This window comes from Condylura cristata, unplaced genomic scaffold (genome assembly GCF_000260355.1).
Source record: "Condylura cristata isolate star-nosed mole 26May11 unplaced genomic scaffold, ConCri1.0 scaffold00021, whole genome shotgun sequence".
Classification (NCBI taxonomy): domain Eukaryota; kingdom Metazoa; phylum Chordata; class Mammalia; order Eulipotyphla; family Talpidae; genus Condylura; species Condylura cristata.
In genome coordinates, this window is record NW_004567122.1 from 18,392,532 (window position 1) to 18,412,409 (window position 19,878).

General features: G+C 44.9%; 1 protein-coding gene across 3 annotated transcripts in view; it reads right to left on the reverse strand.

Annotated features, from left to right (window-relative positions):
• Nucleotides 1–221: 221 nt before the first annotated feature.
• The window catches only part of ZNF608 (zinc finger protein 608), a 101,122-nt gene continuing 81,465 nt past the window's right edge, over nt 222–19,878 (reverse strand). Inside the window, exons 4-10 of one of the 3 annotated variants that reach the window (XM_004686669.1) lie at nt 10,973–11,060; nt 8,010–10,467; nt 6,091–6,508; nt 5,359–5,531; nt 4,013–4,166; nt 1,756–1,837; nt 222–1,213 (exon numbers count right to left, since the gene is read on the reverse strand). In XM_004686669.1, coding sequence (XP_004686726.1) covers nt 1,207–1,213; nt 1,756–1,837; nt 4,013–4,166; nt 5,359–5,531; nt 6,091–6,508; nt 8,010–10,467; nt 10,973–11,060 — 3,380 coding nt within the window. In that variant the 3' untranslated portion in view covers nt 222–1,206. The remainder of the gene's footprint in view (nt 1,214–1,755; nt 1,838–4,012; nt 4,167–5,358; nt 5,532–6,090; nt 6,509–8,009; nt 10,468–10,972; nt 11,061–19,878) is intronic. The other 2 variants (XM_004686670.1, XM_012728023.1) reach the window with 2 other exon arrangements.

The following is a 19,878-nucleotide window of genomic DNA, read 5'->3' on the forward strand; positions in this document are numbered from 1 at the left end:
TATCATTCCATATCATAAACTCGTATCTACCATCTATTCTGCCTATACCCACCATTTTAAATATACTATGTGGTTGTGGTAGCTATGTATCATACAAGAAATGTCAGTTATCTGTATTCTCTATCTTACGCACAGGACATTTAAAACATTAAGAAATGTTTTTTTTGAAAATTAAAATCACTATCAATCAGCTAGAAAAAACATGAGACAGACAAGAAGCCATTATAAAAAAAAAAACCTTTTTAATTCTGATTGCCAAATTATTTAAGGCAGGTATAAAAAAGGAAAGCATTCAATATACATTTTACATAAAATAAACTAGATTACAGCATAAAACAAGTAACCAGGCAATGGCGTTAAAGTCTCTCTCTTCTAAAACTGGATAATTGTAAACATTAAAAAAAAGAAGAAGAAGAAAAGAAAAGAACTGCAGGACTATTCAAGTAATAGAACAATCACAGATGTCTCTGGTATGCAGGCTATTGGGTTATTTGCCATTCAAGATTATCAAAAAATGACACTTCATTATTCACAGATGCTCATTATTTCCCCATTTTAATCTTTACATTATATACAACACAGTTTTTGTGGTACTGGCAACCCCATGCCTTCGAAAAGTAATTTTCCACAATACACAAGTACAAACAGTGACTACAGGAACATTTTACACTGATGCGTCTTTAACAGGAGCCACCAAATAGACATCTAATTGTACCAAAGTGTCATCATCACAGTTAGCCTTTCTGAGGGGCTTTCGGGAAATATATGAAGGATATGCAAGGTTCAGGCACACTGATACATAACATTATTTATTTACAATTTAAAAGGAAAAGGAATAGAAAGTAAGCAGCCTTTTGTGGCTAACACTTTTCAACATGACAAATACATTTTTTTATTTCCTTTACTGAGTGGTTTGCGACTTGGCAGCAGACCCTGTGTGTGCGAGCCTGGTTACTGATACAAAAAGTAAAGAATATATATATATATATGTATATATACATATATGTATACGTATATATATATAAAACAGAAGTTTAATTACAGCAACATTTGTTACTCTGTGATAAAATCTGTAATTTACAAAAATGAAATGACTGGTTTTTGCCTGCCATTAAGGCATTTCAAATTAACACCATGGAACTGATGTCTGTATAAAGCGCTTCCCCATGTGATCCAGTCACATGACAACGTACACATCCAATCTTGTTATTCTCTGCAAAAGAAAAGAAAACCTTAGCACCAGGTTCTAGGCACTTCTGACAATGAAAACATAAAAGCTACTTGAGTGGTGAGGTTATTTTAATTCAATTCAATTCCTGGGATTCAATTCCACAGAAAGTGAACAAACACAAAGGTAATGATAAATATGGTGAAAAGTAACTTACTTAAGGGATCACTAAATACATCAAAGGACAAACATTACCTTTAGTGCTATGAAAGTTAAGTTTCTCCCTTTGCACATGTATTTTTTAAACATAATAAACTAATGGTGACTCCATTAATTCACAAAGCTGAGAGGACAACAACCTAGGAAACTCTCAACTGTTTCAAAGTATGTTTCATACTGCTGAGGAGTAAAGGTTCACAAAGAGAAGTTGCATGTGGAGACCCGTTGTGGCATAATCAGCACGTTCAATAAAACACAAAACCCTGAGGAGCTAAGTTTTGGGTCTAAAAGGTCTAATCTCTCTTCATCTCATACATTAAGCTCCCTCCGGATGCAGAAAGCTGACTGAAAATGCAGAAGACACTCACCTTCTTTGTGCAGGAAACATTCCCGATGCAGATGCCTGGGCAGCCACCTGCTGAGAGGCAACTAGGGCAGCAGAGGTCAAGCCTGGGGGGGAAAGGCAAGGCTTCCTTGACTGGCAGAAAGGTATGAGATGCAGGACCCTCCCCGTGGCACAACCAGTCAGGACGCAGCACTGTGCAGCCACCTCAGTGCGAGTTCGATGCAGGCCCCGGAGGCGACCCCCATGGCACGGCAGACCTCTCCTGACCCACCCGCTGCTCCCCTCAGCAGTGTACTTTGTCCATCTGCCTGTTCTGTTCCCCGCTCTGTCTCTGGTGAATCCTCTCACCACCCCAGTAGCTGTAATTAGTTGTTTCCCAAACACGCATATGAACGGAACCATCTGGCCTAAGCAATAACTCTTGACTGAATATCTGTGGCTGTCCAAATAGGTATTCAGAGAGTGTGTGTCATTCCAACTCTACAGCTCCACATGGCACTAAATGGTGTCATGAGGGGGAAGCCTGGAGGAAATCACAGGTCCCTGGTAACAACAGCAATCAAGTCACAGTGAATTACAGAGGCGACATGCTATTTGCTTAGAAGATAATACTTTGCTAACTTTATCACTTGAATGTTTTCTCAGTGACAGAATGCAGTGTATCCTAAAAAAATATACAGAACTTGTGAATCAAACTTAGAAAGAGCCTTACATTTTACCCAAGAGAAAGAGCAGTTAGAGAATGTAATAGCTCCACATGAGATTGACTCTCCTACTGAATTATGTTTAATTCTATACAAACCCTGGGAAAAAAGAGGACACAAGAGCAAACCTAGGGAAGATCGCTCTCTCCTTCTGTGTCTCAACAGCAACAGCTGATACCAAGTTACATGACTAAACAAAAACACCTCTCACCTTTACCCGGCACTTGCCACTTTTGGAAATGCCTGCACACAGTGTCTTCTGTGTACAAAGGAGAGTGGGAACTAACTTGGCAAACACTGTGGTCTGGCCTGGGTCCCTGCAAAATTACTACGTGAAAGCCCCAACTCCCAGTGTGACTATACGTAGAGCCAAGACCTGTTAGCAAGTAATCTAGGTTAAATGAGGTCATAAGGGTAGGGCCTGTATTGGATTAGTGTTCTCCTGAGAAGAGAGCAGGTCCCCTCCTCCCTATGTCCCCTTCCTGTGCACACCGAGGAGAGGTATGTGGGGGCAAAGCAAGTTGCTAGTCCCTGCAAGGGGGGCAGAAAGTTCTCCCCAGAAACTGACCAGTCTGGCACCCTCATTTCAGACTCCCAGCCTCCCATTCTGTGAGAGAATAAATTTCTGTTGTTTACAGCCATTCAGTCTGGTATTTTGCTAGGGCTGCCTTACTTGACGAACATAGCAAGTAGCTCTATAAAGTGATGTGAGTTGAGACAAATGGCACATGTCCCAGTAAAATACCATGAATCAAAGTCTCCCTCATGTCAACTTTATGACTTCTTAAAAAATGTTTCTGGGTCCTCCCTGGTGGCGCAGTGGTTTAGGATGCAGCACTGCAAGCTGGCTGCAGCTGTTTTAGTGCGAGTTCGATCCCTGCCCTGGAGGTGGCCCACATGGCGCAGCAGATCTCTCCTGACCCACCCGCTGCTCCCCTCAGCAGTGTGCTTCGTCAGTCAGCCTGTTCTGCTCCCCACTCAGTCTCTCACCACCCCTGCACCAGTGGTCTGTACCCAGTTTTGTACGCATAAATAAATAAATCTGTTTTTAAAAAAAAGTTTGTGTGTTCAGTGCAAGAGTAAGAGCAGTGAAAGGCTATGAAGAGTCCCTGAGAAGTGGCAAATCACATCATGTTATGACGGTGTTCCCATCACATGCCTGGGAAAGAAACAAATCCAAAGGCCTGTGGAAGTCAGGATATGAGTACTTCAACCGAAGCTCCCCACCATCCCTCCCTTTCCTCCGGTTTCCCTGAAAGTCGCTATCAGATCTCCTGATTGTTATATTCAGCGCCCCAGACAGGAGCCACCACCCTCTGTCTGTGAGATAACAGTAAGCCACTGATACTATCAACCAGGGACAATTATAAAGTGGCAGCCATTTCATGTCGCTCTAGAATACAAAAATGCAGGAATAGCCTTAGTTGTGTCACTAGAAAAGACTAGAAAAGAGGTGTTGCAAACCATCTGTAGACTTCGCTCGAAACTCAATTATTTTTAAGACAACGAAGGCAGTTTTGGCAACCAGTTTTCAAAGCAGAATGAACAAAAGCGAAGTAAAGAAGAGCTGCTGACCTTGAAAAGGGTCATATTGACCAGGGATGAGCGGGTAGCCCATGCCAACGTGGGTGTGGTGATGTGTATGCAGGTGCCGCTGGCCGAAGGGGGAGTGGCGGTCCCTCTCCCTTTCTGCTTCCCGTTCCCGCTCAGCTGTAGCCTTTTCCACAGGCTGCAACAGAAAAGAGATTCCGCCCTTAAGCCTCTGAAAACCAGCTCTCATGAGCACTAGACCACCTGTGTCTCCCCCCAGCAGTATGTGTTAGGTACTTAAAATTCTTTATTAATCAACAGTCATTTCAAGAGGCAAGCAGTGGTTTCAGTTAGAATAAAGTCCACACTGAAGAACTCTCCACCAAAAGCAACTGAGAGGCATCAAGGTTTTCCTCAGATGACTGTGAGAGGAGAACTTTCTCACTAGCCTGTATTTGTCTCCCAAAGAGTTCTCACAGGAAAAGATAAATGAATCACCTGTTCTACTTTCTGTAGAGTCTCTGGGGGACTAATTAACATCACAGATCCTACAATTTAATGTATTCCAGGCTTCCTAGCAAGCTCTGCCACGTTCTCTTGCTTCTCTCCTCACAGCCAGGGCAATCAGTAACCCCCTTTTTGGGTGGAGGAGCCATCTTTGTATTGCTTCAGGGACTTATGGGGACTTGAAAATGACTCGAGGCCAAAAAAAGAGCAGATGCAAACAACCCCCCTCAGCCAAGTGGAACAGGAGAAGACCATACGTCTTGCATCAAAAATATCGCTGCATTGGCCCTCCCTGGTGGCACAGCGGGTTAAAGCACAGCACTGAGAAGCTAAGGACACTTCCGCATGAGTTCAATCCCCACCTGCCCCGGAGGTGACCCACATGGCGCGGCAGACCTCTCCTGACCCGCCCGCTGCTCCCCTCAGCAGTGTACTTCATCGATCTGCCTGTTCTGCTCCCCACTCTGTCTCTGATGAATCCTCTCACCGCCCCTGAGCCTCTGGCCTGTACCCCAGTTCTGCATGTACAAATAAATAAATCTTTAAAAAAAATTAAAAAAAAAAAATATCGATGCATCAACATTGGTTGTTCCTATGAGTTTAAATGCCGACGCAGCAAGTACCCACGCTACGTAGGGAGGATATACTGGACTTCGCAACAGAAAAGCTTGCTTCCACCATACATACTTTAACGATTTTTTTTTTTTCACGTGTGAAAGCATCTTAACTTTTCAGCATTCCATTATTTGTGCATTAGGATAAAATCGCATCCTCAAATCACAGCTGGGTTCCAAAACCATTTCTATATCGAGAGTGTTCTGCAGCTTATTCCCTTTCCTCCCCCCAAACACAGTACTTTTAAACAACAACAAAAGGAGACTTACAGCAGGAGATTTGCTGCGGTATTGGTTGGCATGCTGCTGGAGCAAATCCAGTGCTTTAGATTCAGTGGTTGTTTTCGTGTTGATGCTAGGGCTGGTATTGACTTTCTCTGCCTCTTCTCTCCCTGACATCTTCCCATAAACAGGATAATGAAATCCTGGAGAGAGATAGGCCCCTGTAGATAAACAACAAATGCCACATCAAGTTATGAGCTACATCTTTAAAAAAAAAAAATCATATGGATTCCATGAATGAGGGATAAGAGTCAGAGATGTTAAAATAGGGGATTACATTAAGAATGGGCTACATCATAGTTAAACCATATCTAGGTTCTTTCATTTTCTTCTCCCAGTTAATTCATCCTGATGAACAGAGGTTATAAACAGAGTTGAGCTTACAGCCATTTCATACATTTATGTGTCTGCTTAAGTGAAAGGAATAGTAACTATAATGATTATGACAGTAAGTGCTTAGAATATTTTCATCGGCAATAAAGTATCTGTCAGTCTAACAGCTACAGTAAGATCATCAGAAACTATGGAGGCTACAGCTGAGGCCTCGACATTTCATCTGGGGAAAAAAAAAAAAAACAAACACCTTACATGAAATGTTTCATTGTAGAGACTTTCAGCAGCATGAAAACAAGCCAAACAAATGACACCCCTGAGTTTTTAACCACTAACATTTTCTCATAACCTCTTCCCTCCAAAATAGCGAGTGCCCACAACACGTACCGGGGTAACTGTGCATCAGGACAGGAGAGACAGCCCGGTATGCAGGGTGGCTGGGGTCATACATCTGTGGGTAAGGATAAGCATGCAAGTACTGTATGTAGGACTGATGTTGACTCATGGGTGAAGACACTGCCACTCTCGTCCCCCGAGAGTCCTTCCAGTTCACAGGAGTCTTGCGATCATCATTTTTCAGCTTGTTCTCCTCCATGGACTGAGAATCGGGGCGCTTAGCCTCTTTGGGCTCCTCTTTAATGCTCGTTAGTGACACCGGAAGGCTGGGCACACCACTCTCTTTATTGGGAGTTTTCCTGGGACTATCGTCTTTTAATTTCTTTTCTCTCTCAAGTTCTTCTGACTTTTGCTGATCCAGGTATTTGGGCTGATATACATAGTGATGCCATGTCCTTGCATCTGGATCCTGATTTAAAGAAAAACATTTTTAAGATTTCAGCTTTTAAGAAAAACCCATTAATCGACAGGATGGCATGTTACTTTGAATCCTAAATTAACACTTATCAGTGTGCTAAGAGTAAGAGCTTCATCTCCTTCTCTCACAAATTAATAATGTCTGAGGAAGACAGTATCATCAGCCCCTCTTCCAGAAGACCAAGACTAAAGATTTCATCTTCACATAACACCGAGGTCGCACTTGTCCACTGAAAGACTGGGATTCAACCCTAGGTCTCCAGGAATTCAGGGACGGGCCTTGGACGTCATTTCTCAACATTAAATAACATCCTCAGACACATTTCATCTCACCCTCATTTCTTGATATCACACGTAGGTAAAACAACAATTTCTAAAACTCCAATGTAATAATAATAAATTTAAGTATTTTATCAATATCATTTGGGGGAAAAGAGTGTTTCCTAATATATGTTCCTCATCAACTGCAGCTGAGGTTTAATTGCTTGACTCACGTCTCATTTCGCTAAAATCCTAATCAAGACAAAATTTCAATTTAACGGCACACATTGTGGCTTTTCTAACACGAAAACAAAGCAAGCCATCTGTAATAAACCCTCCCAAACTGGACAGTTATAATGGGGCCCTGTGAAGCCACGGCCTGAATCCAGGGGTCAGGAAGTGAGCAAACTAAATAATGTTGGGGCCTCCAGCCTGTTCACAGAATAAGCCCTCTGGGCATTTAATTGCTGAGTCAAAATTCAAGAACTGGTACGAAGAAAGGATTCTATTGCAATGATTCACGAGAGTGGGATGGGAGGAGGGCGCCAAAAATACCAGAATGAATACGCCGGGGGGCTGAAGTGCTTCAGGCTGTCTGACAGGGCTAGCACGTGTGTGGCTTCATGGTGACCGGCTTCCTGTGCTGGCACGTGTGACCTCAGGCTGGCCAACTGTGGGGCTCACCTGCTTGAGGCCCATCCTCCCAGAAGTGCTCCCAAGGCATGGCACTGGGCTCTGCTTTGAGGCCTTTAACGTGGAGGGTAAAACAAATCTCGCCGCCTACTCAGAGATGGGGAGAAAGACGTCTGAGAGGGGTGGGGAATGGGACCCTCTGAGAGGGGTCAGGGCCCAGTGATATTACAAGAGACGGCAACTGAAACTTGGGAACACAGAAGGACAAGTAGTGTAGAGTTCAGGCTTGGTGGCCATGTCACTTTGGACTCTAGGAAATGAAGGACCCAGACTCAGTTGATGGCCAGGAACAGGATCTTGCGAAACGTGTGTCTGTGGTTTGTTTTACTCTACGACATGAAAAGTAAACACGTTCTACATTTTTAGAGGGACGCAATCGCTCCTGAGAGAATCTTTTAAAATATTCCCCAAGAGGAGAGGGGGCAATTCTAATGCACCCTCGATTTACTGCCTGTGGAGAAGTCTAATCAGATCAAGCCCAGACATGTGCAAGTCTCAGACTGCTCTCTCCCTGAGGGGGCCACGCTCCACAATCTTACTTGTTTAAATCTCGAGGTTGGGTCTACACCTGTCTGCTTCATAGAGTCCATGACAGATTTCATTTCTACAGCCTCTTTAATAAGCTGGTGGTTTTCCATCTGCTTAGCTTTGAAGCTGTCGGCCTGAAGCTGTTGCTGGTGATTGGAGAGAAGCTGCGATTTACCTGTCTCCTCAGTTTTATTAGGCACTGACGGCCCTAGTTTAGAATGGTTTTTGTTAGGCTCCGGAGTAGAGGGAGCTTTTGAGATTGTGGCTGATGGCACGTTTTTCTGTTTACTGTCCTCCTTGCCCAGCTCTTTCAAGGGGAGCTCATTTTTCCTGTCACAGTCTCCTCTCCCAGTCTGGGCCACTTTCTGCTCTGCCAGTCTCTGGTCTTCGTAGTATTTCTCGTACTGCTGCCTGTAGGCAGGGCTGGTGGCCATCAGAGACTTCTGGTCCATGTAGAGCCCGTAGGCATACTGGCCGTAGTACAGCGACTGCGCCAGGGCAGGATGTCGCTGCGTGATCACGGACTGGTGCTGCGGCTGCAAGGGTGCCGGGTTATGCTCCGCTTTCTTGGCCTCTAACTGCTCTGCCTTGTCTTTCTTTTCCACATCCTCTTCAGACTCCTTCTTGATCTTCATTCCCGGTGCGCTCCCACCGTTCCCAGCCACGGGGGCACCGACCTGGCCCGGGTGCATGTAACTTGGGGAGTAGTAAGGCTCGTAGCCATGGTAGTAGGGAGAATGGGACTCTTTCATCTGAGATGATTGTGCTGTCGTCAAAGAATGCCCTTTTACAACGCCATCCTTGCCAGAGATGACATCTGAGGGCGAGCTGGCCTTGGACCTCATGCCCTCGGACCTGCTGTCAGAACCGCCGTCGTCAGCCGCATCTGAGATGTCTGAATAGGCGGGGCTGCTTGTCTTGCCCACCGAGCCCTCCGCCCCGTTCTGGGTCAACACGTGCAGGGGGGTCATGGGCGCCTGCCCGTTCACCAGCGGACTGCACTCCATCCTCGAGGCGCTGCCGATGGAAGGGCTGGGCGCGTTGTCCGTGAACGTGTAAACCTTATCGGCCTCCGCTTTGATGCTGGCCATGCGGCTCTCTTGAGACTCCGACAGTCCGTTGGGCAGCCCTTCGTTCTTGCTGAGATGATCCTTTAAAAAATGCCCCGATAAATCTTTCCCGGCCCCCTTGGCGTCCTCCAGTTTCCCGAGCTTGGCATCCATCTTCGGGCTTCCTGTCTCCTTCCCTTCTTTGTCCTTGAGCTTCCGCTTCTCCTTTTTCTTCTTGTCTTTGAGTGACACGAGAGCTGGGTTCACGGTGATGGGCTCCCCCATAATTGTGGGCTTTGGCTGAATGGGTTTTAACGGAGGGCTCTTTGGTGTGGCCTGAACAACCGTTGTGGTGAGGGAGGGCAGTCCAGGTATGGTCCCCGTGGTGGTGCTGGTGAAGGCTGCAGTGGGGATCGCGATTAGTTGTGGGGGCGTGGGGGCGGGGGCGGGGGCGATGGGCCGGGCAGTTTTCAGTTTAGACAGGTTTTTGTCCATTTTGCAATTATTAGCTTTCTTGCCCTTTTCTTTGTCTCCCAGATTTTTCTTGTCGATTAATCCTTCTGCCTCCAATTTGGGCATTTCGGCGGCCAAACTACCGTCGGCCGCTGCTGAGCAGCCGTCCAACGTGGCTGTCATGTTGGAGATGACAGGCAGGTTGTTCAGGTCGCTGTTCAGGCCCTTCTTTTTGCCTGAATTCTTCCCAGCTTTAGAACCGATAACAGAACTTGGGCCGTTGCTGATGAGCTCTCTCTTGCCTTTGGGGGTCCCGGGAGGGTTCACAGGGCCCGGGGAGGCAGGGGCTTTCACCTGGTCATAGGTTGAAACACTTGTGCTTGGCTCGCTGCATTCGAGGGCCACGTTACTCAGAGCCTCCTCGCAGTCCGAGATCTTGTCCTCACTGTCAGGCTCAAACTCCAGCTTGTTCTCTGGGTCTAAGTGTGCGTGAGCCTGGTGGTACCTCAGGCCGTTAATGTGCTTGTACTTTTTGTTGCAGTTTGGGTGGGGACAATCTATTAACACTGGAGAAGAGCAGCCTTGGTCCAAAAAAGTAGTCTCTGGCTTCCCTTGAGGGGTGGTGGGAGTGCTTCTAGAATTTGTGCGGACACGCTTCCCGGGCTTATTGTCCTCAGAGCTGGAGTTCAGGTCCAGCTCCATGGGAGGCTTGTTTTTCCGTTTGTTGGTGGAAGAGGGGCTGGCTTTAATGTCCTCAGCGGCACAATTTGGGGGTGTCCTTCGCCCACTGGCGTTGAGGCTGCCACGCCTCCCTTTTCCATTGGCCCCGCCTCTGTTCTTGTTCTGCAGCCCTCTGGATTCTGGGAAGCTGGCCTCCGAGCCGGGGGCGGCTGCGGTGGACCTGGCTCTTTTCCCTCTGCCCCGGCCCCCTCTCATCTCCAGGTCGCTGGTGGGAGACTCACAGAACCTGGGGAAACAAGTAACACATGTCAAAAGGAGCATCCCCAGAAGAGCCAGGTGGACTCACAAGGCACACGAGCGGCAAACAGCAGTCAGCACCAGGCAGCTTGAGGCTGAGGCCAGGTAAGGAAAAGGCACCTACTCTATGGACAGCAGCCACATCGCAAGGGGAAGGCTACCGAAGGCTTACATTTTTCCTAAGAAAACAGCCCAGAGAGCTTGCTTCAAATCCAGTTCAAATTCCCATTGGAGACAAGAAGAACACAAAGGGGAAAAAAGGGCAGTGAGAAGAGATTTCCTGATAGAAAAGAAACCCTGCATCTGCATTTTGCTGTGTTCCATCTTGAATTGCTCATTTCTCTTTTGCCTGGTTTCAATTACAAGCAGACTTTTATGTATTATTAATCGCTCTGTGCTGTTTCCTTGCCAAGAAAGGGGGGCGGGAGTGAGGAGAGAGCAAGAAGAGAAAGAGGAGAGAAAACAGAGGCTGAAATGAAAGGCCCCACGCGTACCTGGGAGGGGCCCAGTCGTGCTTGGTGCAGTCCAGTAGGGTCCCTACGTAAGTTTTGTTCCTCCACGTGACATTGACCACTAGGACACCTGCGAAAGTGGGGAATGAAATTGGTTAGCACCGATTACACTATTTCCAGTTCATTTATTGTTATTATTATTATTTTTACCAGCAAAGTTCTATTCTCACTTGCTTTCAAAAGCTGTGGTTTATATTCTTCCTCTTTTTGGTTTCAGTGACCTCAAGTGAAAACCCACAGGAAACTGCGTGTGTGTGTGTATGTGTGTGAGAGAGAGAGAGAGAGAGATGGGGGGAGGGAGAGAGGAGTGTGTGTGTGTTTGTGTGTGTGTGTGTGTGTTTGCCCATGAACATGCACGTGTGGTACAAAAGGGTAAGACTGCGTGAGAGTCTAGTCAAGATACTGCTGACAGAAGGAAATGGTTTTTGCCATGTCCTGCTGTAAAACAGCAACACTCACCTCTTAATTTTTCTATTATTACACATAATTGCTTTCGTTTGGCAAGCAGCCAACATAAACTAAGCGCCCGTTACCAGTGCTTAAACCAGAAGGTGACTGAAAGGAATCGGCTTTGTTTCCAATTCAACAGGATAATAGAATGGTATTTTTTCTTTAGGGAAAAAAAATGATGTGGTGCATAAAAATACATGTGGTGGGGAAAGCAGAGGCCTAGAGTCTAGATAGCAAACAATCGGCTAATCCTCCCTCTCTGGCTTCTAAGACAAGAATCGGCCTTGGTACCCTATCTGTTTCACTCTTTGGTCTTGTTACATATTAAAGATGCTGAAAATAGCCCTCTCAAGAAAATAAATGTGCACAATAGGTTTGCTCGTGGGGTTATCTGTAGAATCAACTTTAGTAAGCATTTGCCTCAGAGGATTAGAAAAAAAAAATCTCAAAACTAACACACTTGTTTCCTGCAAGTCATTCTGCTTTTCCCAACTGCTTTGCAGACAGACAATTTAACACAGTATCTGTAAATTACTAAACCTAAGTGCACTTAGTATACTGAATGTCACTATGAAAAAAAATATAACATCCTCTTATTTCTTCGGAGGACAAGTGCTAAATACACACACACACATACACACATATTTTTAATTACCCCATTAAAGCCCTTCTTAAATGGACCTACATTCTGAGGTTACATAAATGAGGATAAAGAAGTGAAATGTTTAAGGCAACCATTGTTTTCATCTTTGTACTTAACCTCCCTCCCCGCCCCCCCCATCCTCCCAATTTTTTCTGGGAACAGCCAGAGACATTACTCAGTGTCTACTTCTAGCCGGTCTGCTCATTGCTCCCTGCCATTTTGACTGTTACAGAAAACTAGTTTTTCACTCCTTTATGGCAAGCGATGGCTCACAAGGTAAGACATTTCCTAGAGAATATTTTAGTGGCAGGTAAAATATATTTTGGAACTCAAGTCATGGGGAAGGAAAATTATCTTTCAAAAGTCTCATAAAGAGATTTAAAAATTGTTTCCCACATGGTCTATGTTACTATACTTAGGTGACATCTGAATTTACTCTCTGTAGCAGTAGTGGAGGGGTGGGGGGCTAGAAAGGAGCAAAGCCCTCAAATGGGCAGTGATTCCATTATGGTTCCTTCAGAATTGTTTTAAGCCAGTGAGCATAAAAATTCATAGAAATGAGAACCAATGACAATTAGGCATTTGGTCAAAATTTGCAAAGGCAGAACAATTGGTGGAAAGGATTCTTTCGGAGCACATCCCTTCAGGAAAAGGGAGGGGTTCGAGAGAAGAGGTGCAGGGGAAGAAGACTGGGCTGGGTTTCTCATCATCTGCTCTCTGGGGCACCGTGTATGGTGTCAAAGACCTTTGCAGCTGCTTAAAATTCTTTAACATGTCAGCTATATTTATGGTGCAGAAATATATCTGTATTGCCAGAAGGTTACTGCATTTTAGCTTTAGATGCACTAGGCTGAATCGCTGCGTTCCAGAGTGTCCCTGATGTAGCACAAATGTATAATTAAAATTGCTTGAAAGGAAACATGAAAGAAACGACAAACCCTCCATTCTTGCAGTAATAAAATTAAAAACAGGAAAAGTCTGCACAGACACTTAACATTTGTCTGCAGTGAAAGGCTTTTGTTATTGCTTTCCCCCTAAGGGGTTCGCCTTTCCAGCGAATACTGGCTGCTGATTGGCCAGCGCCCGCTGGGAACGCTCGCGTCTGATTGGCTGGGCCGAGGGCGGCCACCCGGAGGAGCGCCGCAGCGGCCTGGGAGATAAAGGGGCTTCGAGAGGCGACGGGCTGCGTCAGGGTGGCTGGCTGCAAGGTGCGGTGGGGATGCGTGGCCAAGCCCGGGGTCTTCCTGCGAGAAGGCTGGCTGCCCTGGCTGATTCCGTACATCAACCGGGCCCATCCGTAAGGCAAAAGGCTGCATTTAGCATCTGCCCACCACAGCCCTCGCTGCAGTGCGCCGCTCGACGCAGCACGCCAGAGACGCTGAGAACCAAAATTGGGGGCTCAAAAGGGAACTCAGAAACTGGGGGCTCAGAGCAAAAGAAGGGGCCCCAAACAAACAACTTATCATTGGTTATCTGTCACAAAGGCTCGACTCAGGTTGCACCTTTCACACTGTAACACTATTTACATTGCCTGATACTATTTCTAGAAGGCAGACAAGCAGACCTCTTATCTCAGTGAGAGCGATATTTATCATCATTATTAGCACTCAGTGGGAATAAAATCCTGTGAAGAAAAGTACATTTTCAACTTCAAAGCGGCTCAATAAGTCAGTCTTATTTTTCTAGAAGCCCACACATTTAAAATGCTCAAAATAAAAGCTGTACTCCCGGGGAGATTTTGAACGGTCTCCATCAAGCAGTGCTAATTAAATACGTGTGCTTGTGTCTATTTTTCTTTATGTACAAGTCGCTTCACAATGCCGCAGAGTATTTCTGTCTAGAATTCACTATCTGCCTAGAATATACACAAGCACATGTTTACACAGCCAAGTCTGCCTCTCTACATTGCAAAGGAGGCTTAAAGGAATGCTTCTCATATAAACTACAAAGTATATCCTTTCTTTGAAAGGAAGTCTGTGTTTAGACAACATCTTATTGTGAGGGGCCAAGTACAGGGAGGTGTGTTAGTCTGAAAAAATGTGAATGGTTTATCAATTTGAGGAAGACATCTTGAACAGTTTGTAAACCACGGTCATACAAAATAGAATACTTTCCAAAGGCATTTAAGTGACCAAAATGAAATGAATCCTTTCAATGTAGGAAGATGAATTTCAAAAGTCTGGGCATAGTTAAGCTTCTCACCTACCTAAATTGGAAACAAATCTATATGGCCCCGGCCCCTGCTCTCCACACCCCCGGCCCCAAAGAATTGCAGTTTCTTTTTCTATGCACATTTCTTGTTTCAAAGTTGGTACCATGAGCTAAGCACCTGAGATACTCTCTACAAATCCTCTTCCCCTTCATGTTCTCAGCCAGACTATGGGCTTTATTATCCTCGTTCTCTATCCATGACCTGGGAACAGTCCTTTTCCAGAGAAGTAATGCCTGCCCGTAACATTTATATTTGAAAAATATCTGAAGAGTATTACCAATGAAGTTAAGAGAATACAGTAGACGACTGACTGCAAGAGATGGGTTGGAATGTACTCTGTGTGCAGGGTTTTCCTATTTGTATTAGGCTTTGTTTTAAATACTGACATACATACAATCAATCAATCAGATAGGTATATTACCTGTGAGATGTTTAGTAAGAACAAGGTCTGCATTCTAGAACTTGTGCCCCTTATGTCTACAAGACACAGGAGCCCTGATCTCACAAGGATCTTACAGCCACCGTGTTCTATTATTTCTTGTAGCAACTTAACAAGTAAGCGTCCCCAGAGACCTGGGCAGGCCCAGCAGGGATTTATTGTGCATCTATAGGTAATACACAGAGAATCGATTTGGTGCTATGGAATCAACCATATTTTGGCTGAGACCTGGTCCAAATTCTGTGTATCAGCAGTCTGTAAACTAGTCATAAAAGCAACACAGGCAAACCCAGTAACCCAAAACTTTAAATCGAGCTTACATACAATTTTTTTTTTCTTCTTAGAGAGGAGACTCCTTATTCCACTGTCTCCTCTATGTAACTTTCACTACACCCACCCTACCACAAATTCTACCTCAGAGATACACAAGCACAGAGCTAGTCTTAGGTCAACCAGTTGCCAGGATCCATCATCCTACCCCTCATCTCATCTCACTGCTCTAAGGATGGGGCCCCTGAGAAAGCAAAAGCAACCAAATAGAAATTACTTTGGAAATGTGAATTAACCGTCCAAAAGGGAAGCCTGGAGGTCACAGGGTACTCGAGGCTGAGGGGACTATGGTGGGCCAAAGCCCCAAGGACGCCTGAGTGCTATAATTAATGTGAGGAAGTCAGGCGGTGGGGCAAGGGCCTCATACCTCTGTGTGTCCCGCTTTCTTCTGGCTTCTTTACTGATGGCCTTTTCCACCATCAGTCAAGGGGTGTCCAGTGTTTTCTGGCCACCTTATCAAAGAGTTAATCCTGGTGCTGCACTAAAATCTCCTTGCGTACTTTGCTTCTGGCTCTGCTTTCTGATATCCTGTAACTTTGCCTCCAGGCAGGGGCACTGACTGGAATGACATTCTCCTCATCTCCAGTTCACTCCCTTCCCACCCTCTCGCCTAAACAAGTTTCTTGCACCATTTTTTGTGTCACTTTTTAATTCCCCTGAAAGAATCTCAAGATTCTTTCTTAACTGTCCAGATCCCCAAGAATATTAATTCATTAAGATTCTTAATGAATTAGGGTCAAACCGGGACAATGTCAGGCATGATCTAGAAATCCTCCTTAATTCCCTGCAAGACACCCAAGCAGCCAACCCTCCCCTGGGCCCACTGATCATTCCTCCTACCAGGGGAAACATACCAGAAGTCACACTTTCTTTTCCTGCCACAATCCACAGCTAGATACTTTCAGGCCCCTCTATCACTTAGTTTTAGGTGTGGCCCAGTGCCTGAGTTTGATGAAAGGAAAGTGAGTGAAATGGTGTATACCACTTCCAGTCCTGTCCCTAAGGTCTCCTAGTGCACCCCCCCACCCACGCCGGCTGGCAGCCATGGAGCCCCCCAGAAGGCCACAAGCATAAGATGGCAGTGTTCTTCACCTCAGACTCAATGAGGAGAATCCCCATCTGAACAGGAGTGCGGAATGCTATAGGCGAACAAAGCAGTGTTTACTGTGACTAAACACTGCTGAAGTGAATTTGTCTTACTCCAATCCATGGCCCCTTTACCTTTTACTCCACATATCTATACAGTGTGCCTGTCTCTGCTGTGTAGACTACAGCCCTAGAGAACAGGGACTACACCTGTACCTAGCACACTTATGGGCAAACTGCCCAGCACATGGAGTTCACCCCACACTGAGAAACTACTAGAAGGTGACTGCAGAGAATCTAGATTTGAATCCTACCGATTGTTTTTACCATAGTTTTTCAATAAACATCATCTCCTTCTAGCTTGTAGCTGATAGAAATTCTCTGTGGAGAGAATGTGCGCTGAAGATGTTATAAATATGGTTTATGAATTACTATTTCTGGTATTTGTGAAGATGTTTCCTCAAGAACTGGGCAAATGTCTGATTTCCCAGGCGATCAGCATAACTCTGTTTGTATTACAGTTTAAAGACTGTTCCAGAGCCTTTAAAGTGCCTCATCGCTGGGACAGAAGTCTTTGCCAAGCATTGCAAATGCCAAATTTGGAATCAGACTTTTTTTTTTGGTCTTGAACTCTTATTCAGACTACCACATCTGGATGGACTTGGTGTGCTCTCATGCAGAAAAGAGAAACCTCACTCTAATGGCACTGAAATGTAACCCATTTATGCCACAACCCCCTTTTATTTTTCAGTTTACACATTTCTTTCCTTTTAAATATGTTTTCCAGTAGAAACATTAGTGGCAATAAAAATGCCACCATATGCTGGTTTCATGAGTAGGGGACCCAGGTCATATATTTGGGGTGTCATATTACCCTATATTTTTATACCATGTGATTGATGTACAAGGTATGATTTATCAACAGTTCTTTGTACCAAGCTCTCCCTGAAATACACAGTGGTTGCTATTTTGTTGTATCATTCCTGCCACTTTTTTGAAAAGCCAATGCTTGAATATGTTTATTCATCATCTGGCTTCTGAGCTTCAAACTTTGAGGGAGGACAAACTTTCTCAAAGGACAAAGTTGTGTTTATAATTAGTGGGGGAAATTTTATATTTACAACTAAGGCTGCCAATAAAATACCTGCCAGACAAAAAGCCGAGGGACTTTCCTATTACCTATGCCAAGTAAATAAGGGGCAGTAGGATGAGAAAAGTGGTGTCACATGACCAGCAAATGCCGTATTCTTTTTTTAAAGAGCCCTACTGCTGGGCTGAATGTTTGAAGAGTCACTTTAACCACATCCTGTAATCAAACCATCTGGAACACAGTTCTGCGATTAGTCACCCTGAACACTGGGCTTTATCTGAACAAATAGTGTATGGCCACGGAGCTCTGGAGACAGGGCACATTAACAAAGGGAAGTGTAATGAAACACTTTATGCCTTGTGTGCCCCTAACGGAGCCATACGCCCCAGAGACACAACGCTCTGGTGTTAATGTATTACTTTATGAAAGCGCAGTGAGCTCAAACATTAAAGGACTGAAGGGCGAAAAATTGCTGGTTTGGATACATCTTCTCTGTTGGTGGCTGGACTGTGCTGCACTGTGCTCTTTCCTTTAATTATAACCTCTCAGATGACAGTTCAGCGTTCCTGTTAAAGTTTGGTGTTATTTTCAGGACACTGGGAACAAGGTTCACCTATGGGAGGAGTCAGGATGCTTCATTTGCCAGAGGTTAATCTGAACACAGAGACCTTTCTTTTTGGTTCATGAAACCCTCTCCATAAATAACAACGGGGGTGGGGTGGGGAGAAGGAGGCCTTAATCCAAATAAATATGCTAAACCAATACCAAAAGGCAAAACAAAACCAAAAAATAAAACTAAAAAAAACAAACAAACAAACAAAAAAAACAAACCCAAAACCCTGTTGTTCTCATCTCCATTTTAAAGGATGGCTTGCTTTCTTATTTGACAGCGCTTATCTCTTTCAAAAGTACATTTCATCACTGGTACAGAGCTTATGAAAATCTTTTTTAAAAATCTTAAAGACACCCTCCCCATACGTTGACCCCACCCCCACCCCACCATCTCCAAAAACCACAGCTAAAGAAATCCCGTTTCCCTGTGGGCCTTACGGTTTAATACACAAAAGAACACAGCGGCATTTCCATCACTGTCACCTTCCCTGCAGCCTTTGTTCTGAGGCCTGATGAGCTGTATTGATTTGGGAAAATCATTGAGCTTCTTGGAAAACTAGACTCTCGCTTATTCACCACCATCTATTTCTTTCCCATGAAGACAGGTGGTCAATATCCAGTTGACTGGTCAGCTAAAAGAAGCTCTCTGCTTTTCTTTTCTTGCTTCCCCAGTAACATTATCCTCTCCCACTTCTAGAAAATACAATGGCCTGTTAAGAAGTCTTGTGGGTCAGAAGAGGGAGCAGAAATAAGGCTTTTGTAAGGTCTTGTGAGGGATTCTGACACGCTGTCCTTTGCATTTGCATGGAAGCCTGCACTATACGTGTGGGCATGCCAACAACATGCCCCCAACCAAGAGTTACCCACGTTTAAGCCTCAGTGAAAACTTTGAGAGCCCAAGATGTGCGTTTACACACAAGTCAAGTGAAACAGATAAATTAATGTTTACTGCAGAAGTGAATGCATTACTTCTTTTAAATGATTTGTGCATGGGTTATTTGAGTTTGCCAGTGATGAAATTTGGGTGCAAACACGTGAAGAACTTTTAGATAGCAATTTTAAACATGATCAGTGATTAAAACAAACATCAACAACAAAAAGCCATTTGCTTTAAGTGAGGTGTGTGCAGTACACACTAATCACACCCCCCACCCCCAAAGTGATACTGTCTTTGATGGCTTGACGCTAGTTTAAATACACCCACATATTACACAGCAAACACCACGATACAAGCCCTTATTACTTAGGTAGTAACTCCAGTGGTTTCTTCTCAAGGTTCCCAGAATCTGCATGCACTTGGGCAGGTGGCAGATAGCAGGAGGTAGCGTTGAGAGGGAGAGGACAAGCTCCCAGAGCTTGCTTCCACAAGTCACTAGAATCAGTGCACCCCTAAGAAAACACTTTTCAAACTGTAACCTTCCCAAGGCACAGCCAACAAGCTGGAGATCTAGGGCCAGAGGTACTCAAGTAGAGGGGTGGGGTGAGAGTGGAAAGGTGAAAAAGGAGGAAGGAATAAGACAGAGATGGAAAAGAGAAAAATACAAAGTCTTCTGAGAGGAAATTGTCAAGCAATTTAAATGCACAGAATGAACATGCCCACGTATGCAGGGTACGTGTACGCATTTTAACAGGTCCCATATTTTGTCCGTCATTGAACATTCAGTAACAGTCTTCCTTTGCGGCCAGTGGCAGGCACACAAGCAAGGGCATCTTCTGACCCACAGAACCAAGTTCTAGGGCTGACTTTTCTCCTGCACCTTTGGAGGCACCCGTAGTGTGTCTGAACTCTGATGGCTTTAGACGGAAGCCTTCTATTGCCAGCAGATTCCTCAAGTCCTCTGCTTTTTTAAGGCACAATTTTCATCATCAGAGTTGTAGGATTCTCATTTCTCTCCTTCCTTTCTGGGAAGGCAAAGGTTCAAGACAAGTTGCCCCCCTCAGCCACACAAGCTTTTATTAGTTCTTTAGGACACCATCTTTGCTTCCTCTAAAATATTTGAGAAATACATATTGAATAAGGCCTCCG